This window comes from Platalea leucorodia (genome assembly GCF_965183815.1).
Source record: "Platalea leucorodia genome assembly, chromosome: 24".
Lineage (NCBI taxonomy): Eukaryota > Metazoa > Chordata > Aves > Pelecaniformes > Threskiornithidae > Platalea > Platalea leucorodia.
Window position 1 is genome coordinate 1688647 of NC_138846.1, and position 20882 is coordinate 1709528.

Sequence of the window (20882 nt, forward strand, 5' to 3'; positions counted from 1 at the left end):
GCAGCGAGGAGCTGCAGAAGCAGGCTCCTCTCCTGCCGTGCACAGCCCCCGTCAGGGAGATGCCTGCTGCCACTTAGGCCACGAAGCAGAAAGGGGAGGAAAGCCTCGGAAGCGGCATGTGCTGGTGTGGCGTGGGGATGCTGAGTCAGGGAGGGGCAGGAGCCGGACAGCCCTGTTGTCATCGGCAGGAGGGAGTGCCGCCTCTGCAGATTGGCCCAGGTGGTGCTGAGCAATGGCGGGGCCAGTATAAAAGCTCGGCCTCTGCCAGGCTCTCCCATCCACTGCTCTGGTCGCCTTCTCCTCGGGGAACAGGGTAAGTCTGCGAGCGCTTCTCCTCCTTGCCCCTTGCCCCTTGCCCCTTGCTCCGGCCGTGGCCCCTGCGTCTCGGGCGCTCCCCTAAGCTGCTCTCTTGCAATCTCGGCCCTCTTGCAGAGCACCGTCCGATCCCGCGCAAAGATGTCTTGCTACGACCTGTGCCCACCGAAAACCAGCGTGGCTGTCCCCCAGCCCATCGCTGAGAGCTGCAACGAGCTGTGCGCCCGCCAGTGCCCCGACTCCACGGCCTTCATCCAGCCGCCCCCCGTCGTCGTCACCTTCCCCGGCCCCATCCTCAGCTCCTTCCCCCAGCAAGCCGTGGTGGGCTCCTCCGGAGCCCCCGCCTTCGGGGGCTCCCTGGGGCTGGGGGGCCTCTACGGCGCCGGGGCCACGCTGGGCTCGGGGGGCCTCTGCACCTTTGGCAGACCCTACGCTTCCCCTGCCTGCAGCCCTTGCGCCTTGCCCCGCTACAGCAAGAAGCTGTGGGACACCTGCGGGCCCTGCTAGACTCAGCCCAGCCCCTGCCACTGCCCCCAGCCCAAGTGCCAATGCCACCACCCCCCAGGCAGGCCTGAGCTGGAGGGCACGAGGCACTGAGGAGTGCTGAGCAGCCCCAGCCCCAGCCAACGCCTGGGCAGCTGGCGCTGTCCAACACGCTCGGCGCTTCCCGGCCCTCTTCTCCTGCCCTCTGCTCTCCTCCCCTCCTCTCTCTTGCCAGCTGTCGGAGGGGGCAGGCGGCGGAGCCGAAAGGCTCTGCGAGCCTGCAGGGCCAAGGCCTTGGCATCTGCAATGCCACCACAGCAGGGGGGCATCGGGAGCGAGAAGCAATGCTCTGGAGAAGTTCCCGCTGCCTCCTCCAACACGGGGCAAGCAGGCTCTTGGGGTCTTGCCCAGCATCTCTCTGACAGCCTCTCCTGCCCCTCTGGGCACAATAAAGGTTTCCTGCATGCAAGTCGTGTCTCCCTCCCTCCTTGTCGCAAGTCGGGAAGGCCCCTGGGGGCGGGTGCCTGTCAGCTGTGGGAGGGCAAGTGCTGGTCCTGAGGTGCCCAGGCGAGGCGAGGGTGGGCAGTGTTAGGAGAGGGAGGAGGCAGGCAGCAGGCAGGGGAGAGAGAGCCTTTTGGTGGGGCTTGCGGGAGCTGGGGAAAGGGCAGAGAGCAGGACAGGCGCTGGCAGGGCTCCTCTGCCTGGCCTTCTCAGCCCAGGAACAGCGCCAGCGCTGCCAGGTGCCTCAGCTCCGCAGAAGCACGGCAGCATCTCCGGGCATCCGCGCAGAGGAGGCTGGAGGAGAGGCAGTGTTAAAGCCCCCGCCTGGGAAACGGCCGTCTCTTGCCCCAGAGCAGCTTGTCAGGAGAGGCCCCGGGGGTGCTGGGGGACAGCAAGGGGAGCATGAGCCGGCAAGGTGCCTTGGGGGCAAGGCGGGCAGCGGTGTCCTGGGCTGCATGCGGAGGAGTGTGGCCGGCAGGGGGAGGGAGGGGATCCTTGCCCTCCCCTGGGCCCTGGCAAGGCAAGCCCTGCGGTGCTGTGCCCAGGGCTGGGCTGCCCAGCACAGGAGAGACGTGGGGCTACTGGCGAGAGCCCGGCAAAGGGCTGCCCGCAGATGCTGAAGGGACAGGGAGCATGTGTCCTCTGGGCAGAGCCCGAGAGAGGCGGGCCTGTTCCTCCTGGTGCAGAGGAGGCTCGGGGGGGATCTCGTCAATGCGCACACATGCCTGAAGGGAAGGCGTCAAGGAGATGGAGCCAGGCTCTCTTCAGAGGTGTGCAGTGCCAGGAGGAGAGGCAACGGGCCCCAGCTGGAAGACAGGAGGCTCCGCCTCAACATGCCAAAGCACTTTTTCAGTGTGAGGGTGACTGAGCACTGGCACAGGTTGCCCTGGGAGGTTGTGCAGTCTCCTTCCTTGGAGACGTGCAAAAGCCGTCTGGACGCGGGGCTGGGCAGGCGGCTCTGGGGGAGCCTGCTTGAGGCGGCAGCATGACGAGATGCCCTCCAAAGGCTCCTGCCCCAAGACTCAGGCTGCAATTTCTGTGATTTTGGGTCTGCAGCAGAGAGCCGAGGAGCACCGAGTGTGTTGGTGCGTGCCGGGGGCGAGAACTGGAAGGGGAGAGGGAAGGGGAAGGGGAAGAAGAAGAGGAAAGGGCAGGGGAAGGGGAAGAAGGAAAGGAAAGGAAAGGGGAAGGGGAAGGGGAACGGGAAGAGGAAGGAGGAGAAGGCAAGGATAGAGAACTGGAAGGGGAAGGGGGAGAAGAAGAGGAAAGGGCAGGGGAAGGGGAAGAAGAAAAGGAAAGGAAAGGGGAAGGGGAAGGGGAACGGGAAGGGGAAGGGGAAGGAGGAGAAGGAGAGGATAGAGAAGGAGAAGGGGAAGGGGGAGAAGAAGAGGAAAGGGGAGAGAAAAGTGGCTTTCCTGTCTCTCACAGGGCCTTTAGCAGAGCCGTGGAGGCACGAGAGTGGCTGGAGCGGTGGCAGCCGTTGCCCCTGGCTGCCTCCAAGGCCAGGGAGCAGAGCTGCTCATGGCCAGGCTTGGCTGGAGGTCTGCAGACGCCCCCGAGCTGCATGGCCTGCAGGCAGGGGAGCTCCCCGCGTTGAGGCAGGGCCCTTGGAGCTCAGCTGCAGGAGCATGCGTGGCGAGAGCTGTCAGGGCTGTGGGGTCTCCGCAAAGGCGCGTCAGCCTGGCTCTGCTGGGGCTGAGAGAGTGTCCTGGCCCAGCTGGCGGGGGCCACGTGCAGGGCGAGGGAGCCCTGCAGCCCACGCTGGGCCTCGCAAGGAAAAATGGAGAGGCAGGTGTTGGATGGACGATTGTTTTATTGCAGTGCAGGAAAGCACCCGCTGGAGAAAGACACAGGAGGCAGAAAGAGGCAGGCTGTGCACCCGGGCTTCAAGAGAGGCGTTCCTTCAGGCTTCTGCCAGGCGGTGGTCGTTGCAGAGACAAGCAAGTGGCCTGTGGGCCGAGGGCAGTCTCACGCACGTGGGCAGAGGCAGCAGGGAGGAGGAGGAGGAGGAGAGGCGGCGTGGGGAGAGGGGAAGGAGAGGAGAAAGGAGAGGAGGCATAAGGCTGAGGTGGCGCAGGGACTCTGGGGCTTTTGGGTCTAGCAGGGCCCGCAGGTGTCCCACAGCTTCTTGCTGTAGCGGGGCAAGGCGCAAGGGCTGCAGGCAGGGGAAGCGTAGGGTCTGCCAAAGGTGTAGAGGCCCCCCGAGCCCAGCGTGGCCCCGGCGCCGTAGAGGCCCCCCAGCCCCAGGGAGCCCCCGAAGGCGGGGGCTCCGGAGGAGCCCACCACGGCTTGCTGGGGGAAGGAGCTGAGGATGGGGCCGGGGAAGGTGACGACGACGGGGGGCGGCTGGATGAAGGCCGTGGAGTCGGGGCACTGGCGGGCGCACAGCTCGTTGCAGCTCTCAGCGATGGGCTGGGGGACAGCCACGCTGGTTTTCGGTGGGCACAGGTCGTAGCAAGACATCTTGGTGCGAGAGAGCGGAGCCTGAAACACAAGGCCCCAAGGCCAGGTGTCACGAGCCAGGAGGAGATCCCCCGAGCGAGCAGTGCCCTCTTCCCACAGCTGCCCTGCAGCTGCAGGGGCCAGAGCCACCGCCTTGCCCGCGCTGCCCACCGCTTGCCCTTTGCCCAGCCAGCCCCGCTCCGCGCCCTGCTCTCTGCACCCCTCGCCTTGCCCTCTCTCCGCACACAGAGGGCACACAAGCCCTCCCTCCGCGAGAGCCTGTGCAGGGCCTGGCTCTGCACGTCCCGGCCACGGGGCTCCTTCCTCCTCCCGCCGTGGCTCAGCCTGCCCTGGCCGTCCAAGCCTGCTGCCAGGAGAGCTCTCCTGGCCAGGGAGGCTCCACGCCGAGCCCTGCCACAGGAGGCACAGGCCCACAGGCACCCACCTACCCTTTTCCTGAGCAGAGCGAGGCAGGAGCGGCGGATGCCGGCGCTTGCCGAGGGCAGCGCTTTTATGCCTGGCCAGCGAGCGCGGGGAGGAGCTGGCCACGCTGGGGGCACGTGGCCCGTGGCGGCCGAGCCCCTGCCTCCTCCCTGCGTGGCACGGGGCTGTTTTGCTGACGCCGTTTCCTCACCAGCCCCAACCCGCTCTATCAGCCCCTGCAATTACCCCGCTCGGACGCTCGCCAGCTGCCACCTAATGGGCCAAATTAGGCCCACTGTCTTTTCATTATCTCCGTGTGTGTAAGAGGGCACGCAGCGTGACAAAGGCTGACTGCAAGCGCCCTGCGTGCCATAGCTCTTCCCCAAGGGCTTGGTCTCGGGGCGGCCCCACGCCTTCTCTGCAGAGCCACAGGGAAGAGCGGGCTCCCATCCCTGGGCAAGAAGGCGGCCTGGCAAAGGCCTCCCGCACGCCAGGGACCGCGTGACGTGCGCCGTGTGGCTGTTATCTACAGAGGGGCGAGGTTACGAAATGCCAAATCAAGGGCACTCCTCTCGGGCACTGCCTGCTCAGCACGATGCATCACTCGCCAGCCCAAGGGAGCCGGCCCCCGGGCGCCTGCAGGCGTTGGCCATCGACCTCTGCAAGTCTGGGGGAGAAAGAGCCCTCGTGCTCTTCCCCGAGGGGCCCGGTGCAAGGAGCACAGAGATGGCTTCCCAGGGCAGGGTACAAGGCAGGCAGCGAGGAGCTGCAGAAGCAGGCACCTCTCCTGCCGTGCGCAGCCCCCGTCAGGGAGATGCCTGCTGCCACTTAGGCCACGAAGCAGAAAGGGGAGGAAAGCCTCGGAAGCGGCATGTGCTGGTGTGGCGTGGGGATGCTGAGTCAGGGAGGGGCAGGAGCCGGACAGCCCTGTTGTCGTCGGCAGGAGGGAGTGCCGCCTCTGCAGATTGGCCCAGGTGGTGCTGAGCAATGGCGGGGCCAGTATAAAAGCTCGGCCTCTGCCAGGCTCTCCCATCCACTGCTCTGGTCGCCTTCTCCTCGGGGAACAGGGTAAGTCTGCGAGCGCTTCTCCTCCTTGCCCCTTGCCCCTTGCCCCTTGCTCCGGCCGTGGCCCCTGCGTCTCGGGCGCTCCCCTAAGCTGCTCTCTTGCAATCTCGGCCCTCTTGCAGAGCACCGTCCGATCCCGCACCAAGATGTCTTGCTACGACCTGTGCCCACCGAAAACCAGCGTGGCTGTCCCCCAGCCCATCGCTGAGAGCTGCAACGAGCTGTGCGCCCGCCAGTGCCCCGACTCCACGGCCTTCATCCAGCCGCCCCCCGTCGTCGTCACCTTCCCCGGCCCCATCCTCAGCTCCTTCCCCCAGCAAGCCGTGGTGGGCTCCTCCGGAGCCCCCGCCTTCGGGGGCTCCCTGGGGCTGGGGGGCCTCTACGGCGCCGGGGCCACGCTGGGCTCGGGGGGCCTCTGCACCTTTGGCAGACCCTACGCTTCCCCTGCCTGCAGCCCTTGCGCCTTGCCCCGCTACAGCAAGAAGCTGTGGGACACCTGCGGGCCCTGCTAGACTCAGCCCAGCCCCTGCCACTGCCCCCAGCCCAAGCGCCAATGCCACCACCCCCCAGGCAGGCCTGAGCTGGAGGGCACGAGGCACTGAGGAGTGCTGAGCAGCCCCAGCCCCAGCCAACGCCTGGGCAGCTGGCGCTGTCCAACACGCTCGGCGCTTCCCGGCCCTCTTCTCCTGCCCTCTGCTCTCCTCCCCTCCCCTCTCTTGCCAGCTGTCGGAGGGGGCAGGCGGCGGAGCCGAAAGGCTCTGCAAGCCTGCAGGGCCAAGGCCTTGGCATCTGCAATGCCACCACAGCAGGGGGACATCGGGAGCGAGAAGCAATGCTCTGGAGAAGATCCCGCTGCCTCCTCCAACACGGGGCAAGCAGGCTCTTGGGGTCTTGCCCAGCATCTCTCTGACAGCCTCTCCTGCCCCTCTGGGCACAATAAAGGTTTCCTGCATGCAAGTCGTGTCTCCCTCCCTCCTTGTCGCAAGTTGGGAAGGCCCCTGGGGGCGGGTGCCTGTCAGCTGTGGGAGGGCAAGTGCTGGTCCTGAGGTGCCCAGGCGAGGTGAGGGTGGGCAGTGTTGGGAGAGGGAGGAGGCAGGCAGCAGGCAGGGGAGAGAGAGCCTTTTGGTGGGGCTTGCGGGAGCTGGGGAAAGGGCAGAGAGCAGGACAAGCGCTGGCAGGGCTCCTCTGCCTGGCCTTCTCAGCCCGGGAACAGCGCCAGCGCTGCCAGGTGCCTCAGCTCCGCAGAAGCACGGCAGCATCTCCGGGCATCCGCGCAGAGGAGGCTGGAGGAGAGGCAGTGTTAAAGCCCCCGCCTGGGAAACGGCCGTCTCTTGCCCCAGAGCAGCTTGTCAGGAGAGGCCCCGGGGGTGCTGGGGGACAGCAAGGGGAGCATGAGCCGGCAAGGTGCCTTGGGGGCAAGGCGGGCAGCGGTGTCCGGGGCTGCATGCGGAGGAGTGTGGCCGGCAGGGGGAGGGAGGGGATCCTTGCCCTCCCCTGGGCCCTGGCAAGGCAAGCCCTGCGGTGCTGTGCCCAGGGCTGGGCTGCCCAGCACAGGAGAGACGTGGGGCTACTGGCGAGAGCCCGGCAAAGGGCTGCCCGCAGACGCTGAAGGGACAGGGAGCATGTGTCCTCTGGGCAGAGCCCGAGAGAGGCGGGCCTGTTCCTCCTGGTGCAGAGGAGGCTCGGGGGGGATCTCGTCAATGCGCACACATGCCTGAAGGGAAGGCGTCAAGGAGATGGAGCCAGGCTCTCTTCAGAGGTGTGCAGTGCCAGGAGGAGAGGCAACGGGCCCCAGCTGGAAGACAGGAGGCTCCGCCTCAACATGCCAAAGCACTTTTTCAGTGTGAGGGTGACTGAGCACTGGCACAGGTTGCCCTGGGAGGTTGTGCAGTCTCCTTCCTTGGAGACGTGCAAAAGCCGTCTGGACGCGGGGCTGGGCAGGCGGCTCTGGGGGAGCCTGCTTGAGGCGGCAGCATGACGAGATGCCCTCCAAAGGCTCCTGCCCCAAGACTCAGGCTGCAATTTCTGTGATTTTGGGTCTGCAGCAGAGAGCCGAGGAGCACCGAGTGTGTTGGTGCGTGCCGGGGGCGAGAACTGGAAGGGGAGAGGGAAGGGGACGGGGAAGAAGAAGAGGAAAGGGCAGGGGAAGGGGAAGAAGGAAAGGAAAGGGGAAGGGGAAGGGGAACGGGAAGAGGAAGGAGGAGAAGGAGAGGATAGAGAAGGAGAAGGGGAAGGGGGAGAAGAAGAGGAAAGGGGAGAGAAAAGTGGCTTTCCTGTCTCTCGCAGGGCCTTTAGCAGAGCCGTGGAGGCACGAGAGTGGCTGGAGCGGTGGCAGCCATTGCCCCTGGCTGCCTCCAAGGCCAGGGAGCAGAGCTGCTCATGGCCAGGCTTGGCTGGAGGTCTGCAGACGCCCCCGGGCTGCAAGTCCTGCAGGCAGGGGAGCCCCCCGCGTTGAGGCAGGGCCCTTGGAGCTCAGCTGCAGGAGCACGCGTGGCGAGAGCTGCCAGGGCTGTGGGGTCTCCGCAAAGGCGCGTCAGCCTGGCTCTGCTGGGGCTGAGAGAGTGTCCTGGCCCAGCTGGCGGGGGCCACGTGCAGGGCGAGGGAGCCCTGCAGCCCACGCTGGGCCTCGCAAGGAAAAATGGAGAGGCAGGTGTTGGATGGACGATTGTTTTATTGCAGTGCAGGAAAGCACCCGCTGGAGAAAGACACAGGAGGCAGAAAGAGGCAGGCTGTGCACCCGGGCTTCAAGAGAGGCGTTCCTTCAGGCTTCTGCCAGGCGGTGGTCGTTGCAGAGACAAGCAAGTGGCCTGTGGGCCGAGGGCAGTCTCGCACACGTGGGCAGAGGCAGCAGGGAGGAGGAGGAGGAGGAGAGGCGGCGTGGGGAGAGGGGAAGGAGAGGAGAAAGGAGAGGAGGCGTAAGGCTGAGGTGGCGCAGGGACTCTGGGGCTTTTGGGTCTAGCAGGGCCCGCAGGTGTCCCACAGCTTCTTGCTGTAGCGGGGCAAGGCGCAAGGGCTGCAGGCAGGGGAAGCGTAGGGTCTGCCAAAGGTGCAGAGGCCTCCCGAGCCCAGCGTTGCCCCGGCGCCGTAGAGGCCCCCCAGCCCCAGGGAGCCCCCGAAGGCGGGGGCTCCGGAGGAGCCCACCACGGCTTGCTGGGGGAAGGAGCTGAGGATGGGGCCGGGGAAGGTGACGACGACGGGGGGCGGCTGGATGAAGGCCGTGGAGTCGGGGCACTGGCGGGCGCACAGCTCGTTGCAGCTCTCAGCGATGGGCTGGGGGACAGCCACGCTGGTTTTCGGTGGGCACAGGTCGTAGCAAGACATCTTGGTGCGAGAGAGCGGAGCCTGAAACACAAGGCCCCAAGGCCAGGTGTCACGAGCCAGGAGGAGATCCCCCGAGCGAGCAGTGCCCTCTTCCCACAGCTGCCCTGCAGCTGCAGGAGCCAGAGCCACCGCCTTGCCCGCGCTGCCCACCGCTTGCCCTTTGCCCAGCCAGCCCCGCTCCGCGCCCTGCTCTCTGCACCCCTCGCCTTGCCCTCTCTCCGCACACAGAGGGCACACAAGCCCTCCCTCCGCGAGAGCCTGTGCAGGGCCTGGCTCTGCACGTCCCGGCCACGGGGCTCCTTCCTCCTCCCGCCGTGGCTCAGCCTGCCCTGGCCGTCCAAGCCTGCTGCCAGGAGAGCTCTCCTGGCCAGGGAGGCTCCACGCCGAGCCCTGCCACAGGAGGCACAGGCCCACAGGCACCCACCTACCCTTTTCCTGAGCAGAGCGAGGCAGGAGCGGCGGATGCCGGCGCTTGCCGAGGGCAGCGCTTTTATGCCTGGCCAGCGAGCGCGGGGAGGAGCTGGCCACGCTGGGGGCACGTGGCCCGTGGCGGCCGAGCCCCTGCCTCCTCCCTGCGTGGCACGGGGCTGTTTTGCTGACGCCGTTTCCTCACCAGCCCCAACCCGCTCTATCAGCCCCTGCAATTACCCCGCTCGGACGCTCGCCAGCTGCCACCTAATGGGCCAAATTAGGCCCACTGTCTTTTCATTATCTCCGTGTGTGTAAGAGGGCACGCAGCGTGACAAAGGCTGACTGCAAGCGCCCTGCGTGCCATAGCTCTTCCCCAAGGGCTTGGTCTCGGGGCGGCCCCACGCCTTCTCTGCAGAGCCACAGGGAAGAGCGGGCTCCCATCCCTGGGCAAGAAGGCGGCCTGGCAAAGGCCTCCCGCACGCCAGGGACCGCGTGACGTGCGCCGTGTGGCTGTTATCTACAGAGGGGCGAGGTTACGAAATGCCAAATCAAGGGCACTCCTCTCGGGCACTGCCTGCTCAGCACGATGCATCACTCGCCAGCCCAAGGGAGCCGGCCCCCGGGCGCCTGCAGGCGTTGGCCATCGACCTCTGCAAGTCTGGGGGAGAAAGAGCCCTCGTGCTCTTCCCCGAGGGGCCCGGTGCAAGGAGCACAGAGATGGCTTCCCAGGGCAGGGTACAAGGCAGGCAGCGAGGAGCTGCAGAAGCAGGCACCTCTCCTGCCGTGCGCAGCCCCCGTCAGGGAGATGCCCGCTGCCACTTAGGCCACGAAGCAGAAAGGGGAGGAAAGCCTCGGAAGCGGCATGTGCTGGTGTGGCGTGGGGATGCTGAGTCAGGGAGGGGCAGGAGCCGGACAGCCCTGTTGTCGTCGGCAGGAGGGAGTGCCGCCTCTGCAGATTGGCCCAGGTGGTGCTGAGCAATGGCGGGGCCAGTATAAAAGCTCGGCCTCTGCCAGGCTCTCCCATCCACTGCTCTGGTCGCCTTCTCCTCGGGGAACAGGGTAAGTCTGCGAGTGCTTCTCCTCCTTGCCCCTTGCCCCTTGCCCCTTGCTCCGGCCGTGGCCCCTGCGTCTCGGGCGCTCCCCTAAGCTGCTCTCTTGCAATCTCGGCCCTCTTGCAGAGCACCGTCCGATCCCGCACCAAGATGTCTTGCTACGACCTGTGCCCACCGAAAACCAGCGTGGCTGTCCCCCAGCCCATCGCTGAGAGCTGCAACGAGCTGTGCGCCCGCCAGTGCCCCGACTCCACGGCCTTCATCCAGCCGCCCCCCGTCGTCGTCACCTTCCCCGGCCCCATCCTCAGCTCCTTCCCCCAGCAAGCCGTGGTGGGCTCCTCCGGAGCCCCCGCCTTCGGGGGCTCCCTGGGGCTGGGGGGCCTCTACGGCGCCGGGGCCACGCTGGGCTCGGGGGGCCTCTGCACCTTTGGCAGACCCTACGCTTCCCCTGCCTGCAGCCCTTGCGCCTTGCCCCGCTACAGCAAGAAGCTGTGGGACACCTGCGGGCCCTGCTAGACTCAGCCCAGCCCCTGCCACTGCCCCCAGCCCAAGCGCCAATGCCACCACCCCCCAGGCAGGCCTGAGCTGGAGGGCACGAGGCACTGAGGAGTGCTGAGCAGCCCCAGCCCCAGCCAACGCCTGGGCAGCTGGCGCTGTCCAACACGCTCGGCGCTTCCCGGCCCTCTTCTCCTGCCCTCTGCTCTCCTCCCCTCCCCTCTCTTGCCAGCTGTCGGAGGGGGCAGGCGGCGGAGCCGAAAGGCTCTGCAAGCCTGCAGGGCCAAGGCCTTGGCATCTGCAATGCCACCACAGCAGGGGGACATCGGGAGCGAGAAGCAATGCTCTGGAGAAGATCCCGCTGCCTCCTCCAACACGGGGCAAGCAGGCTCTTGGGGTCTTGCCCAGCATCTCTCTGACAGCCTCTCCTGCCCCTCTGGGCACAATAAAGGTTTCCTGCATGCAAGTCGTGTCTCCCTCCCTCCTTGTCGCAAGTTGGGAAGGCCCCTGGGGGCGGGTGCCTGTCAGCTGTGGGAGGGCAAGTGCTGGTCCTGAGGTGCCCAGGCGAGGTGAGGGTGGGCAGTGTTGGGAGAGGGAGGAGGCAGGCAGCAGGCAGGGGAGAGAGAGCCTTTTGGTGGGGCTTGCGGGAGCTGGGGAAAGGGCAGAGAGCAGGACAAGCGCTGGCAGGGCTCCTCTGCCTGGCCTTCTCAGCCCGGGAACAGCGCCAGCGCTGCCAGGTGCCTCAGCTCCGCAGAAGCACGGCAGCATCTCCGGGCATCCGCGCAGAGGAGGCTGGAGGAGAGGCAGTGTTAAAGCCCCCGCCTGGGAAACGGCCGTCTCTTGCCCCAGAGCAGCTTGTCAGGAGAGGCCCCGGGGGTGCTGGGGGACAGCAAGGGGAGCATGAGCCGGCAAGGTGCCTTGGGGGCAAGGCGGGCAGCGGTGTCCGGGGCTGCATGCGGAGGAGTGTGGCCGGCAGGGGGAGGGAGGGGATCCTTGCCCTCCCCTGGGCCCTGGCAAGGCAAGCCCTGCGGTGCTGTGCCCAGGGCTGGGCTGCCCAGCACAGGAGAGACGTGGGGCTACTGGCGAGAGCCCGGCAAAGGGCTGCCCGCAGACGCTGAAGGGACAGGGAGCATGTGTCCTCTGGGCAGAGCCCGAGAGAGGCGGGCCTGTTCCTCCTGGTGCAGAGGAGGCTCGGGGGGGATCTCGTCAATGCGCACACATGCCTGAAGGGAAGGCGTCAAGGAGATGGAGCCAGGCTCTCTTCAGAGGTGTGCAGTGCCAGGAGGAGAGGCAACGGGCCCCAGCTGGAAGACAGGAGGCTCCGCCTCAACATGCCAAAGCACTTTTTCAGTGTGAGGGTGACTGAGCACTGGCACAGGTTGCCCTGGGAGGTTGTGCAGTCTCCTTCCTTGGAGACGTGCAAAAGCCGTCTGGACGCGGGGCTGGGCAGGCGGCTCTGGGGGAGCCTGCTTGAGGCGGCAGCATGACGAGATGCCCTCCAAAGGCTCCTGCCCCAAGACTCAGGCTGCAATTTCTGTGATTTTGGGTCTGCAGCAGAGAGCCGAGGAGCACCGAGTGTGTTGGTGCGTGCCGGGGGCGAGAACTGGAAGGGGAGAGGGAAGGGGACGGGGAAGAAGAAGAGGAAAGGGCAGGGGAAGGGGAAGAAGGAAAGGAAAGGGGAAGGGGAAGGGGAACGGGAAGAGGAAGGAGGAGAAGGAGAGGATAGAGAAGGAGAAGGGGAAGGGGGAGAAGAAGAGGAAAGGGGAGAGAAAAGTGGCTTTCCTGTCTCTCGCAGGGCCTTTAGCAGAGCCGTGGAGGCACGAGAGTGGCTGGAGCGGTGGCAGCCATTGCCCCTGGCTGCCTCCAAGGCCAGGGAGCAGAGCTGCTCATGGCCAGGCTTGGCTGGAGGTCTGCAGACGCCCCCGGGCTGCAAGTCCTGCAGGCAGGGGAGCCCCCCGCGTTGAGGCAGGGCCCTTGGAGCTCAGCTGCAGGAGCACGCGTGGCGAGAGCTGCCAGGGCTGTGGGGTCTCCGCAAAGGCGCGTCAGCCTGGCTCTGCTGGGGCTGAGAGAGTGTCCTGGCCCAGCTGGCGGGGGCCACGTGCAGGGCGAGGGAGCCCTGCAGCCCACGCTGGGCCTCGCAAGGAAAAATGGAGAGGCAGGTGTTGGATGGACGATTGTTTTATTGCAGTGCAGGAAAGCACCCGCTGGAGAAAGACACAGGAGGCAGAAAGAGGCAGGCTGTGCACCCGGGCTTCAAGAGAGGCGTTCCTTCAGGCTTCTGCCAGGCGGTGGTCGTTGCAGAGACAAGCAAGTGGCCTGTGGGCCGAGGGCAGTCTCGCACACGTGGGCAGAGGCAGCAGGGAGGAGGAGGAGGAGGAGAGGCGGCGTGGGGAGAGGGGAAGGAGAGGAGAAAGGAGAGGAGGCGTAAGGCTGAGGTGGCGCAGGGACTCTGGGGCTTTTGGGTCTAGCAGGGCCCGCAGGTGTCCCACAGCTTCTTGCTGTAGCGGGGCAAGGCGCAAGGGCTGCAGGCAGGGGAAGCGTAGGGTCTGCCAAAGGTGCAGAGGCCTCCCGAGCCCAGCGTTGCCCCGGCGCCGTAGAGGCCCCCCAGCCCCAGGGAGCCCCCGAAGGCGGGGGCTCCGGAGGAGCCCACCACGGCTTGCTGGGGGAAGGAGCTGAGGATGGGGCCGGGGAAGGTGACGACGACGGGGGGCGGCTGGATGAAGGCCGTGGAGTCGGGGCACTGGCGGGCGCACAGCTCGTTGCAGCTCTCAGCGATGGGCTGGGGGACAGCCACGCTGGTTTTCGGTGGGCACAGGTCGTAGCAAGACATCTTGGTGCGAGAGAGCGGAGCCTGAAACACAAGGCCCCAAGGCCAGGTGTCACGAGCCAGGAGGAGATCCCCCGAGCGAGCAGTGCCCTCTTCCCACAGCTGCCCTGCAGCTGCAGGAGCCAGAGCCACCGCCTTGCCCGCGCTGCCCACCGCTTGCCCTTTGCCCAGCCAGCCCCGCTCCGCGCCCTGCTCTCTGCACCCCTCGCCTTGCCCTCTCTCCGCACACAGAGGGCACACAAGCCCTCCCTCCGCGAGAGCCTGTGCAGGGCCTGGCTCTGCACGTCCCGGCCACGGGGCTCCTTCCTCCTCCCGCCGTGGCTCAGCCTGCCCTGGCCGTCCAAGCCTGCTGCCAGGAGAGCTCTCCTGGCCAGGGAGGCTCCACGCCGAGCCCTGCCACAGGAGGCACAGGCCCACAGGCACCCACCTACCCTTTTCCTGAGCAGAGCGAGGCAGGAGCGGCGGATGCCGGCGCTTGCCGAGGGCAGCGCTTTTATGCCTGGCCAGCGAGCGCGGGGAGGAGCTGGCCACGCTGGGGGCACGTGGCCCGTGGCGGCCGAGCCCCTGCCTCCTCCCTGCGTGGCACGGGGCTGTTTTGCTGACGCCGTTTCCTCACCAGCCCCAACCCGCTCTATCGGCCCCTGCAATTACCCCGCTCGGACGCTCGCCAGCTGCCACCTAATGGGCCAAATTAGGCCCACTGTCTTTTCATTATCTCCGTGTGTGTAAGAGGGCACGCAGCGTGACAAAGGCTGACTGCAAGCGCCCTGCGTGCCATAGCTCTTCCCCAAGGGCTTGGTCTCGGGGCGGCCCCACGCCTTCTCTGCAGAGCCACAGGGAAGAGCGGGCTCCCATCCCTGGGCAAGAAGGCGGCCTGGCAAAGGCCTCCCGCACGCCAGGGACCGCGTGACGTGCGCCGTGTGGCTGTTATCTACAGAGGGGCGAGGTTATGAAATGCCAAATCAAGGGCACTCCTCTCGGGCACTGCCTGCTCAGCACGATGCATCACTCGCCAGCCCAAGGGAGCCGGCCCCCGGGCACCTGCAGGCGTGGGCCATCGACCTCTGCAAGTCTGGGGGAGAAAGAGCCCTCGTGCTCTTCCCCGAGGGGCCCGGTGCAAGGAGCACAGAGATGGCTTCCCAGGGCAGGGTACAAGGCAGGCAGCGAGGAGCTGCAGAAGCAGGCACCTCTCCTGCCGTGCGCAGCCCCCGTCAGGGAGATGCCTGCTGCCACTTAGGCCACGAAGCAGAAAGGGGAGGAAAGCCTCGGAAGCGGCATGTGCTGGTGTGGCGTGGGGATGCTGAGTCAGGGAGGGGCAGGAGCCGGACAGCCCTGTTGTCGTCGGCAGGAGGGAGTGCCGCCTCTGCAGATTGGCCCAGGTGGTGCTGAGCAATGGCGGGGCCAGTATAAAAGCTCGGCCTCTGCCAGGCTCTCCCATCCACTGCTCTGGTCGCCTTCTCCTCGGGGAACAGGGTAAGTCTGCGAGCGCTTCTCCTCCTTGCCCCTTGCCCCTTGCTCCGGCCCTGGCCCCTCGTCTCGGGCGCTCCCCTAAGCTGCTCTCTTGCAATCTCGGCCCTCTTGCAGAGCACCGTCCGATCCCGCGCAAAGATGTCTTGCTACGACCTGTGCCCACCGAAAACCAGCGTGGCTGTCCCCCAGCCCATCGCTGAGAGCTGCAACGAGCTGTGCGCCCGCCAGTGCCCCGACTCCACGGCCTTCATCCAGCCGCCCCCCGTCGTCGTCACCTTCCCCGGCCCCATCCTCAGCTCCTTCCCCCAGCAAGCCGTGGTGGGCTCCTCCGGAGCCCCCGCCTTCGGGGGCTCCCTGGGGCTGGGGGGCCTCTACGGCGCCAGGGCCACGCTGGGCTCGGGGGGCCTCTGCACCTTTGGCAGACCCTACGCTTCCCCTGCCTGCAGCCCTTGCGCCTTGCCCCGCTACAGCAAGAAGCTGTGGGACACCTGCGGGCCCTGCTAGACTCAGCCCAGCCCCTGCCACTGCCCCCAGCCCAAGCGCCAATGCCACCACCCCCCAGGCAGGCCTGAGCTGGAGGGCACGAGGCACTGAGGAGTGCTGAGCAGCCCCAGCCCCAGCCAACGCCTGGGCAGCTGGCGCTGTCCAACACGCTCGGCGCTTCCCGGCCCTCTTCTCCTGCCCTCTGCTCTCCTCCCCTCCCCTCTCTTGCCAGCTGTCGGAGGGGGCAGGCGGCGGAGCCGAAAGGCTCTGCGAGCCTGCAGGGCCAAGGCCTTGGCATCTGCAATGCCACCACAGCAGGGGGGCATCGGGAGCGAGAAGCAATGCTCTGGAGAAGATCCCGCTGCCTCCTCCAACACGGGGCAAGCAGGCTCTCGGGGTCTTGCCCAGCATCTCTCTGACAGCCTCTCCTGCCCCTCTGGGCACAATAAAGGTTTCCCGCATGCAAGTCGTGTCTCCCTCCCTCCTTGTCGCAAGTCGGGAAGGCCCCTGGGGGCGGGTGCCTGTCAGCTGTGGGAGGGCAAGTGCTGGTCCTGAGGTGCCCAGGCGAGGCGAGGGTGGGCAGTGTTGGGAGAGGGAGGAGGCAGGCAGCAGGCAGGGGAGAGAGAGCCTTTTGGTGGGGCTTGCGGGAGCTGGGGAAAGGGCAGAGAGCAGGACAGGCGCTGGCAGGGCTCCTCTGCCTGGCCTTCTCAGCCCGGGAACAGCGCCAGCGCTGCCAGGTGCCTCAGCTCCGCAGAAGCACGGCAGCATCTCCGGGCATCCGCGCAGAGGAGGCTGGAGGAGAGGCAGTGTTAAAGCCCCCGCCTGGGAAACGGCTGTGTCTTGCGGCAGAGCAGCTTGTCAGGAGAGGCCCCGGGGGTGCTGGGGGACAGCAAGGGGAGCATGAGCCGGCAAGGTGCCTTGGGGGCAAGGCGGGCAGCGGTGTCCTGGGCTGCATGCGGAGGAGTGTGGCCGGCAGGGGGAGGGAGGGGATCCTTGCCCTCCCCTGGGCCCTGGCAAGGCAAGCCCTGCGGTGCTGTGCCCAGGGCTGGGCTGCCCAGCACAGGAGAGACGTGGGGCTACTGGCGAGAGCCCGGCAAAGGGCTGCCCGCAGACGCTGAAGGGACAGGGAGCATGTGTCCTCTGGGCAGAGCCCGAGAGAGGCGGGCCTGTTCCTCCTGGTGCAGAGGAGGCTCGGGGGGGATCTCGTCAATGCGCACACATGCCTGAAGGGAAGGCGTCAAGGAGATGGAGCCGGGCTCTCTTCAGAGGTGTGCAGTGCCAGGAGGAGAGGCAACGGGCCCCAGCTGGAAGACAGGAGGCTCCGCCTCAACATGCCAAAGCACTTTTTCAGTGTGAGGGTGACTGAGCACTGGCACAGGTTGCCCTGGGAGGTTGTGCAGTCTCCTTCCTTGGAGACGTGCAAAAGCCGTCTGGACGCGGGGCTGGGCAGGCGGCTCTGGGGGAGCCTGCTTGAGGCGGCAGCATGACGAGATGCCCTCCAAAGGCTCCTGCCCCAAGACTCAGGCTGCAATTTCTGTGATTTTGGGTCTGCAGCAGAGAGCCGAGGAGCACCGAGTGTGTTGGTGCGTGCCGGGGGCGAGAACTGGAAGGGGAGAGGGAAGGGGACGGGGAAGAAGAAGAGGAAAGGGCAGGGGAAGGGGAAGAAGAAAAGGGCAGGGGAAGGGGAAGGGGAAGGAGGAGAAGGAGAGGATAGAGAAGGAGAAGGGGAAGGGGGAGAAGAAGAGGAAAGGGGAGAGAAAAGTGGCTTTCCTGTCTCTCACAGGGCCTTTAGCAGAGCCGTGGAGGCACGAGAGTGGCTGGAGCGGTGGCAGCCATTGCCCCTGGCTGCCTCCAAGGCCAGGGAGCAGAGCTGCTCATGGCCAGGCTTGGCTGGAGGTCTGCAGACGCCCCCGGGCTGCAAGTCCTGCAGGCAGGGGAGCCCCCCCGCGTTGAGGCAGGGCCCTTGGAGCTCAGCTGCAGGAGCACGCGTGGCGAGAGCTGTCAGGGCTGTGGGGTCTCCGCAAAGGCGCGTCAGCCTGGCTCTGCTGGGGCTGAGAGAGTGTCCTGGCCCAGCTGGCGGGGGCCACGTGCAGGGCGAGGGAGCCCTGCAGCCCACGCTGGGCCTCGCAAGGAAAAATGGAGAGGCAGGTGTTGGATGGACGATTGTTTTATTGCAGTGCAGGAAAGCACCCGCTGGAGAAAGACACAGGAGGCAGAAAGAGGCAGGCTGTGCACCCGGGCTTCAAGAGAGGCGTTGCTTCAGGCTTCTGCCAGGCGGTGGTCGTTGCAGAGACAAGCAAGTGGCCTGTGGGCCGAGGGCAGTCTCGCGCACGTGGGCAGAGGCAGCAGGGAGGAGGAGGAGGAGGAGAGGCGGCGTGGGGAGAGGGGAAGGAGAGGAGAAAGGAGAGGAGGCGTAAGGCTGAGGTGGCGCAGGGACTCTGGGGCTTTTGGGTCTAGCAGGGCCCGCAGGTGTCCCACAGCTTCTTGCTGTAGCGGGGCAAGGCGCAAGGGCTGCAGGCAGGGGAAGCGTAGGGTCTGCCAAAGGTGCAGAGGCCCCCCGAGCCCAGCGTGGCCCCGGCGCCGTAGAGGCCCCCCAGCCCCAGGGAGCCCCCGAAGGCGGGGGCTCCGGAGGAGCCCACCACGGCTTGCTGGGGGAAGGAGCTGAGGATGGGGCCGGGGAAGGTGACGACGACGGGGGGCGGCTGGATGAAGGCCGTGGAGTCGGGGCACTGGCGGGCGCACAGCTCGTTGCAGCTCTCAGCGATGGGCTGGGGGACAGCCACGCTGGTTTTCGGTGGGCACAGGTCGTAGCAAGACATCTTGGTGCGAGAGAGCGGAGCCTGAAACACAAGGCCCCAAGGCCAGGTGTCACGAGCCAGGAGGAGATCCCCCGAGCGAGCAGTGCCCTCTTCCCACAGCTGCCCTGCAGCTGCAGGAGCCAGAGCCACCGCCTTGCCCGCGCTGCCCACCGCTTGCCCTTTGCCCAGCCAGCCCCGCTCCGCGCCCTGCTCTCTGCACCCCTCGCCTTGCCCTCTCTCCGCACACAGAGGGCACACAAGCCCTCCCTCCGCGAGAGCCTGTGCAGGGCCTGGCTCTGCACGTCCCGGCCACGGGGCTCCTTCCTCCTCCCGCCGTGGCTCAGCCTGCCCTGGCCGTCCAAGCCTGCTGCCAGGAGAGCTCTCCTGGCCAGGGAGGCTCCACGCCGAGCCCTGCCACAGGAGGCACAGGCCCACAGGCACCCACCTACCCTTTTCCTGAGCAGAGCGAGGCAGGAGCGGCGGATGCCGGCGCTTGCCGAGGGCAGCGCTTTTATGCCTGGCCAGCGAGCGCGGGGAGGAGCTGGCCACGCTGGGGGCACGTGGCCCGTGGCGGCCGAGCCCCTGCCTCCTCCCTGCGTGGCACGGGGCTGTTTTGCTGACGCCGTTTCCTCACCAGCCCCAACCCGCTCTATCGGCCCCTGCAATTACCCCGCTCGGACGCTCGCCAGCTGCCACCTAATGGGCCAAATTAGGCCCACTGTCTTTTCATTATCTCCGTGTGTGTAAGAGGGCACGCAGCGTGACAAAGGCTGACTGCAAGCGCCCTGCGTGCCATAGCTCTTCCCCAAGGGCTTGGTCTCGGGGCGGCCCCACGCCTTCTCTGCAGAGCCACAGGGAAGAGCGGGCTCCCATCCCTGGGCAAGAAGGCGGCCTGGCAAAGGCCTCCCGCACGCCAGGGACCGCGTGACGTGCGCCGTGTGGCTGTTATCTACAGAGGGGCGAGGTTACGAAATGCCAAATCAAGGGCACTCCTCTCGGGCACTGCCTGCTCAGCACGATGCATCACTCGCCAGCCCAAGGGAGCCGGCCCCCGGGCGCCTGCAGGCGTGGGCCATCGACCTCTGCAAGTCTGGGGGAGAAAGAGCCCTCGTGCTCTTCCCCGAGGGGCCCGGTGCAAGGAGCACAGAGATGGCTTCCCAGGGCAGGGTACAAGGCAGGCAGCGAGGAGCTGCAGAAGCAGGCACCTCTCCTGCCGTGCGCAGCCCCCGTCAGGGAGATGCCTGCTGCCACTTAGGCCACGAAGCAGAAAGGGGAGGAAAGCCTCGGAAGCGGCATGTGCTGGTGTGGCGTGGGGATGCTGAGTCAGGGAGGGGCAGGAGCCGGACAGCCCTGTTGTCGTCGGCAGGAGGGAGTGCCACCTCTGCAGATTGGCCCAGGTGGTGCTGAGCAATGGTGGGGCCAGTATAAAAGCTCGGCCTCTGCCAGGCTCTCCCATCCACTGCTCTGGTCGCCTTCTCCTCGGGGAACAGGGTAAGTCTGCGAGCGCTTCTCCTCCTTGCCCCTTGCCCCTTGCCCCTTGCTCCGGCCGTGGCCCCTGCGTCTCGGGCGCTCCCCTAAGCTGCTCTCTTGCAATCTCGGCCCTCTTGCAGAGCACCGTCCGATCCCGCGCAAAGATGTCTTGCTACGACCTGTGCCCACCGAAAACCAGCGTGGCTGTCCCCCAGCCCATCGCTGAGAGCTGCAACGAGCTGTGCGCCCGCCAGTGCCCCGACTCCACGGCCTTCATCCAGCCGCCCCCCGTCGTCGTCACCTTCCCCGGCCCCATCCTCAGCTCCTTCCCCCAGCAAGCCGTGGTGGGCTCCTCCGGAGCCCCCGCCTTCGGGGGCTCCCTGGGGCTGGGGGGCCTCTACGGCGCCGGAGCCACGCTGGGCTCGGGGGGCCTCTGCACCTTTGGCAGACCCTACGCTTCCCCTGCCTGCAGCCCTTGCGCCTTGCCCCGCTACAGCAAGAAGCTGTGGGACACCTGCGGGCCCTGCTAGACTCAGCCCAGCCCCTGCCACTGCCCCCAGCCCAAGCGCCAATGCCACCACCCCCCAGGCAGGCCTGAGCTGGAGGGCACGAGGCACTGAGGAGTGCTGAGCAGCCCCAGCCCCAGCCAACGCCTGGGCAGCTGGCGCTGTCCAACACGCTCGGCGCTTCCCGGCCCTCTTCTCCTGCCCTCTGCTCTCCTCCCCTCCCCTCTCTTGCCAGCTGTCGGAGGGGGCAGGCGGCGGAGCCGAAAGGCTCTGCGAGCCTGCAGGGCCAAGGCCTTGGCATCTGCAATGCCACCACAGCAGGGGGGCATCGGGAGCGAGAAGCAATGCTCTGGAGAAGATCCCGCTGCCTCCTCCAACACGGGGCAAGCAGGCTCTCGGGGTCTTGCCCAGCATCTCTCTGACAGCCTCTCCTGCCCCTCTGGGCACAATAAAGGTTTCCCGCATGCAAGTCGTGTCTCCCTCCCTCCTTGTCGCAAGTCGGGAAGGCCCCTGGGGGCGGGTGCCTGTCAGCTGTGGGAGGGCAAGTGCTGGTCCTGAGGTGCCCAGGCGAGGCGAGGGTGGGCAGTGTTGGGAGAGGGAGGAGGCAGGCAGCAGGCAGGGGAGAGAGAGCCTTTTGGTGGGGCTTGCGGGAGCTGGGGAAAGGGCAGAGAGCAGGACAGGCGCTGGCAGGGCTCCTCTGCCTGGCCTTCTCAGCCCGGGAACAGCGCCAGCGCTGCCAGGTGCCTCAGCTCCGCAGAAGCACGGCAGCATCTCCGGGCATCCGCGCAGAGGAGGCTGGAGGAGAGGCAGTGTTAAAGCC

General features: G+C 66.9%; 7 protein-coding genes across 7 annotated transcripts; 4 read left to right on the forward strand and 3 right to left on the reverse strand.

The window, feature by feature from the left end:
• Nucleotides 1-456: 456 nt before the first annotated feature.
• Nucleotides 457-822, forward strand: LOC309600533 (feather keratin 3-like; the record flags this gene model as incomplete). The annotated part of the gene is made up of 1 exon (XM_082332932.1): nt 457-822. One exon carries the CDS (start codon nt 457-459, stop codon nt 820-822), a length of 366 nt encoding a protein of 121 aa, XP_082189058.1.
• Nucleotides 823-5375: 4553 nt separating this feature from the next.
• On the forward strand, nt 5376-5741 carry LOC309600527 (feather keratin 3-like; the record flags this gene model as incomplete). Its single annotated transcript, XM_082332926.1, has 1 exon — nt 5376-5741. One exon carries the CDS (start codon nt 5376-5378, stop codon nt 5739-5741), a length of 366 nt encoding a protein of 121 aa, XP_082189052.1.
• A 2443-nt stretch (nt 5742-8184) lies between these two features.
• LOC309600563 (feather keratin 3-like) lies at nt 8185-8550 on the reverse strand (the record flags this gene model as incomplete). Its single annotated transcript, XM_082332963.1, has 1 exon — nt 8185-8550. The coding sequence occupies one exon, from the start codon at nt 8548-8550 to the stop codon at nt 8185-8187; it is 366 nt and encodes a 121-aa protein (XP_082189089.1).
• A 1613-nt stretch (nt 8551-10163) lies between these two features.
• LOC309600534 (feather keratin 3-like) lies at nt 10164-10529 on the forward strand (the record flags this gene model as incomplete). Its single annotated transcript, XM_082332933.1, has 1 exon — nt 10164-10529. The coding sequence occupies one exon, from the start codon at nt 10164-10166 to the stop codon at nt 10527-10529; it is 366 nt and encodes a 121-aa protein (XP_082189059.1).
• Nucleotides 10530-12972: 2443 nt separating this feature from the next.
• Nucleotides 12973-13827, reverse strand: LOC309600538 (feather keratin 3-like; the record flags this gene model as incomplete). The annotated part of the gene is made up of 2 exons (XM_082332937.1): nt 13762-13827; nt 12973-13359 (listed from the first exon to the last, which is right to left on the reverse strand). Exon 2 carries the CDS (start codon nt 13336-13338, stop codon nt 12973-12975), a length of 366 nt encoding a protein of 121 aa, XP_082189063.1. The 5' UTR covers nt 13339-13359; nt 13762-13827.
• Nucleotides 13828-17741: 3914 nt separating this feature from the next.
• LOC309600543 (feather keratin 3-like) lies at nt 17742-18596 on the reverse strand (the record flags this gene model as incomplete). The annotated part of the gene is made up of 2 exons (XM_082332942.1): nt 18531-18596; nt 17742-18128 (listed from the first exon to the last, which is right to left on the reverse strand). The coding sequence occupies exon 2, from the start codon at nt 18105-18107 to the stop codon at nt 17742-17744; it is 366 nt and encodes a 121-aa protein (XP_082189068.1). The 5' UTR covers nt 18108-18128; nt 18531-18596.
• Nucleotides 18597-19720: 1124 nt separating this feature from the next.
• Nucleotides 19721-20086, forward strand: LOC309600539 (feather keratin 3-like; the record flags this gene model as incomplete). Its single annotated transcript, XM_082332938.1, has 1 exon — nt 19721-20086. One exon carries the CDS (start codon nt 19721-19723, stop codon nt 20084-20086), a length of 366 nt encoding a protein of 121 aa, XP_082189064.1.
• Between the last annotated feature and the right edge of the window lie 796 nt (nt 20087-20882).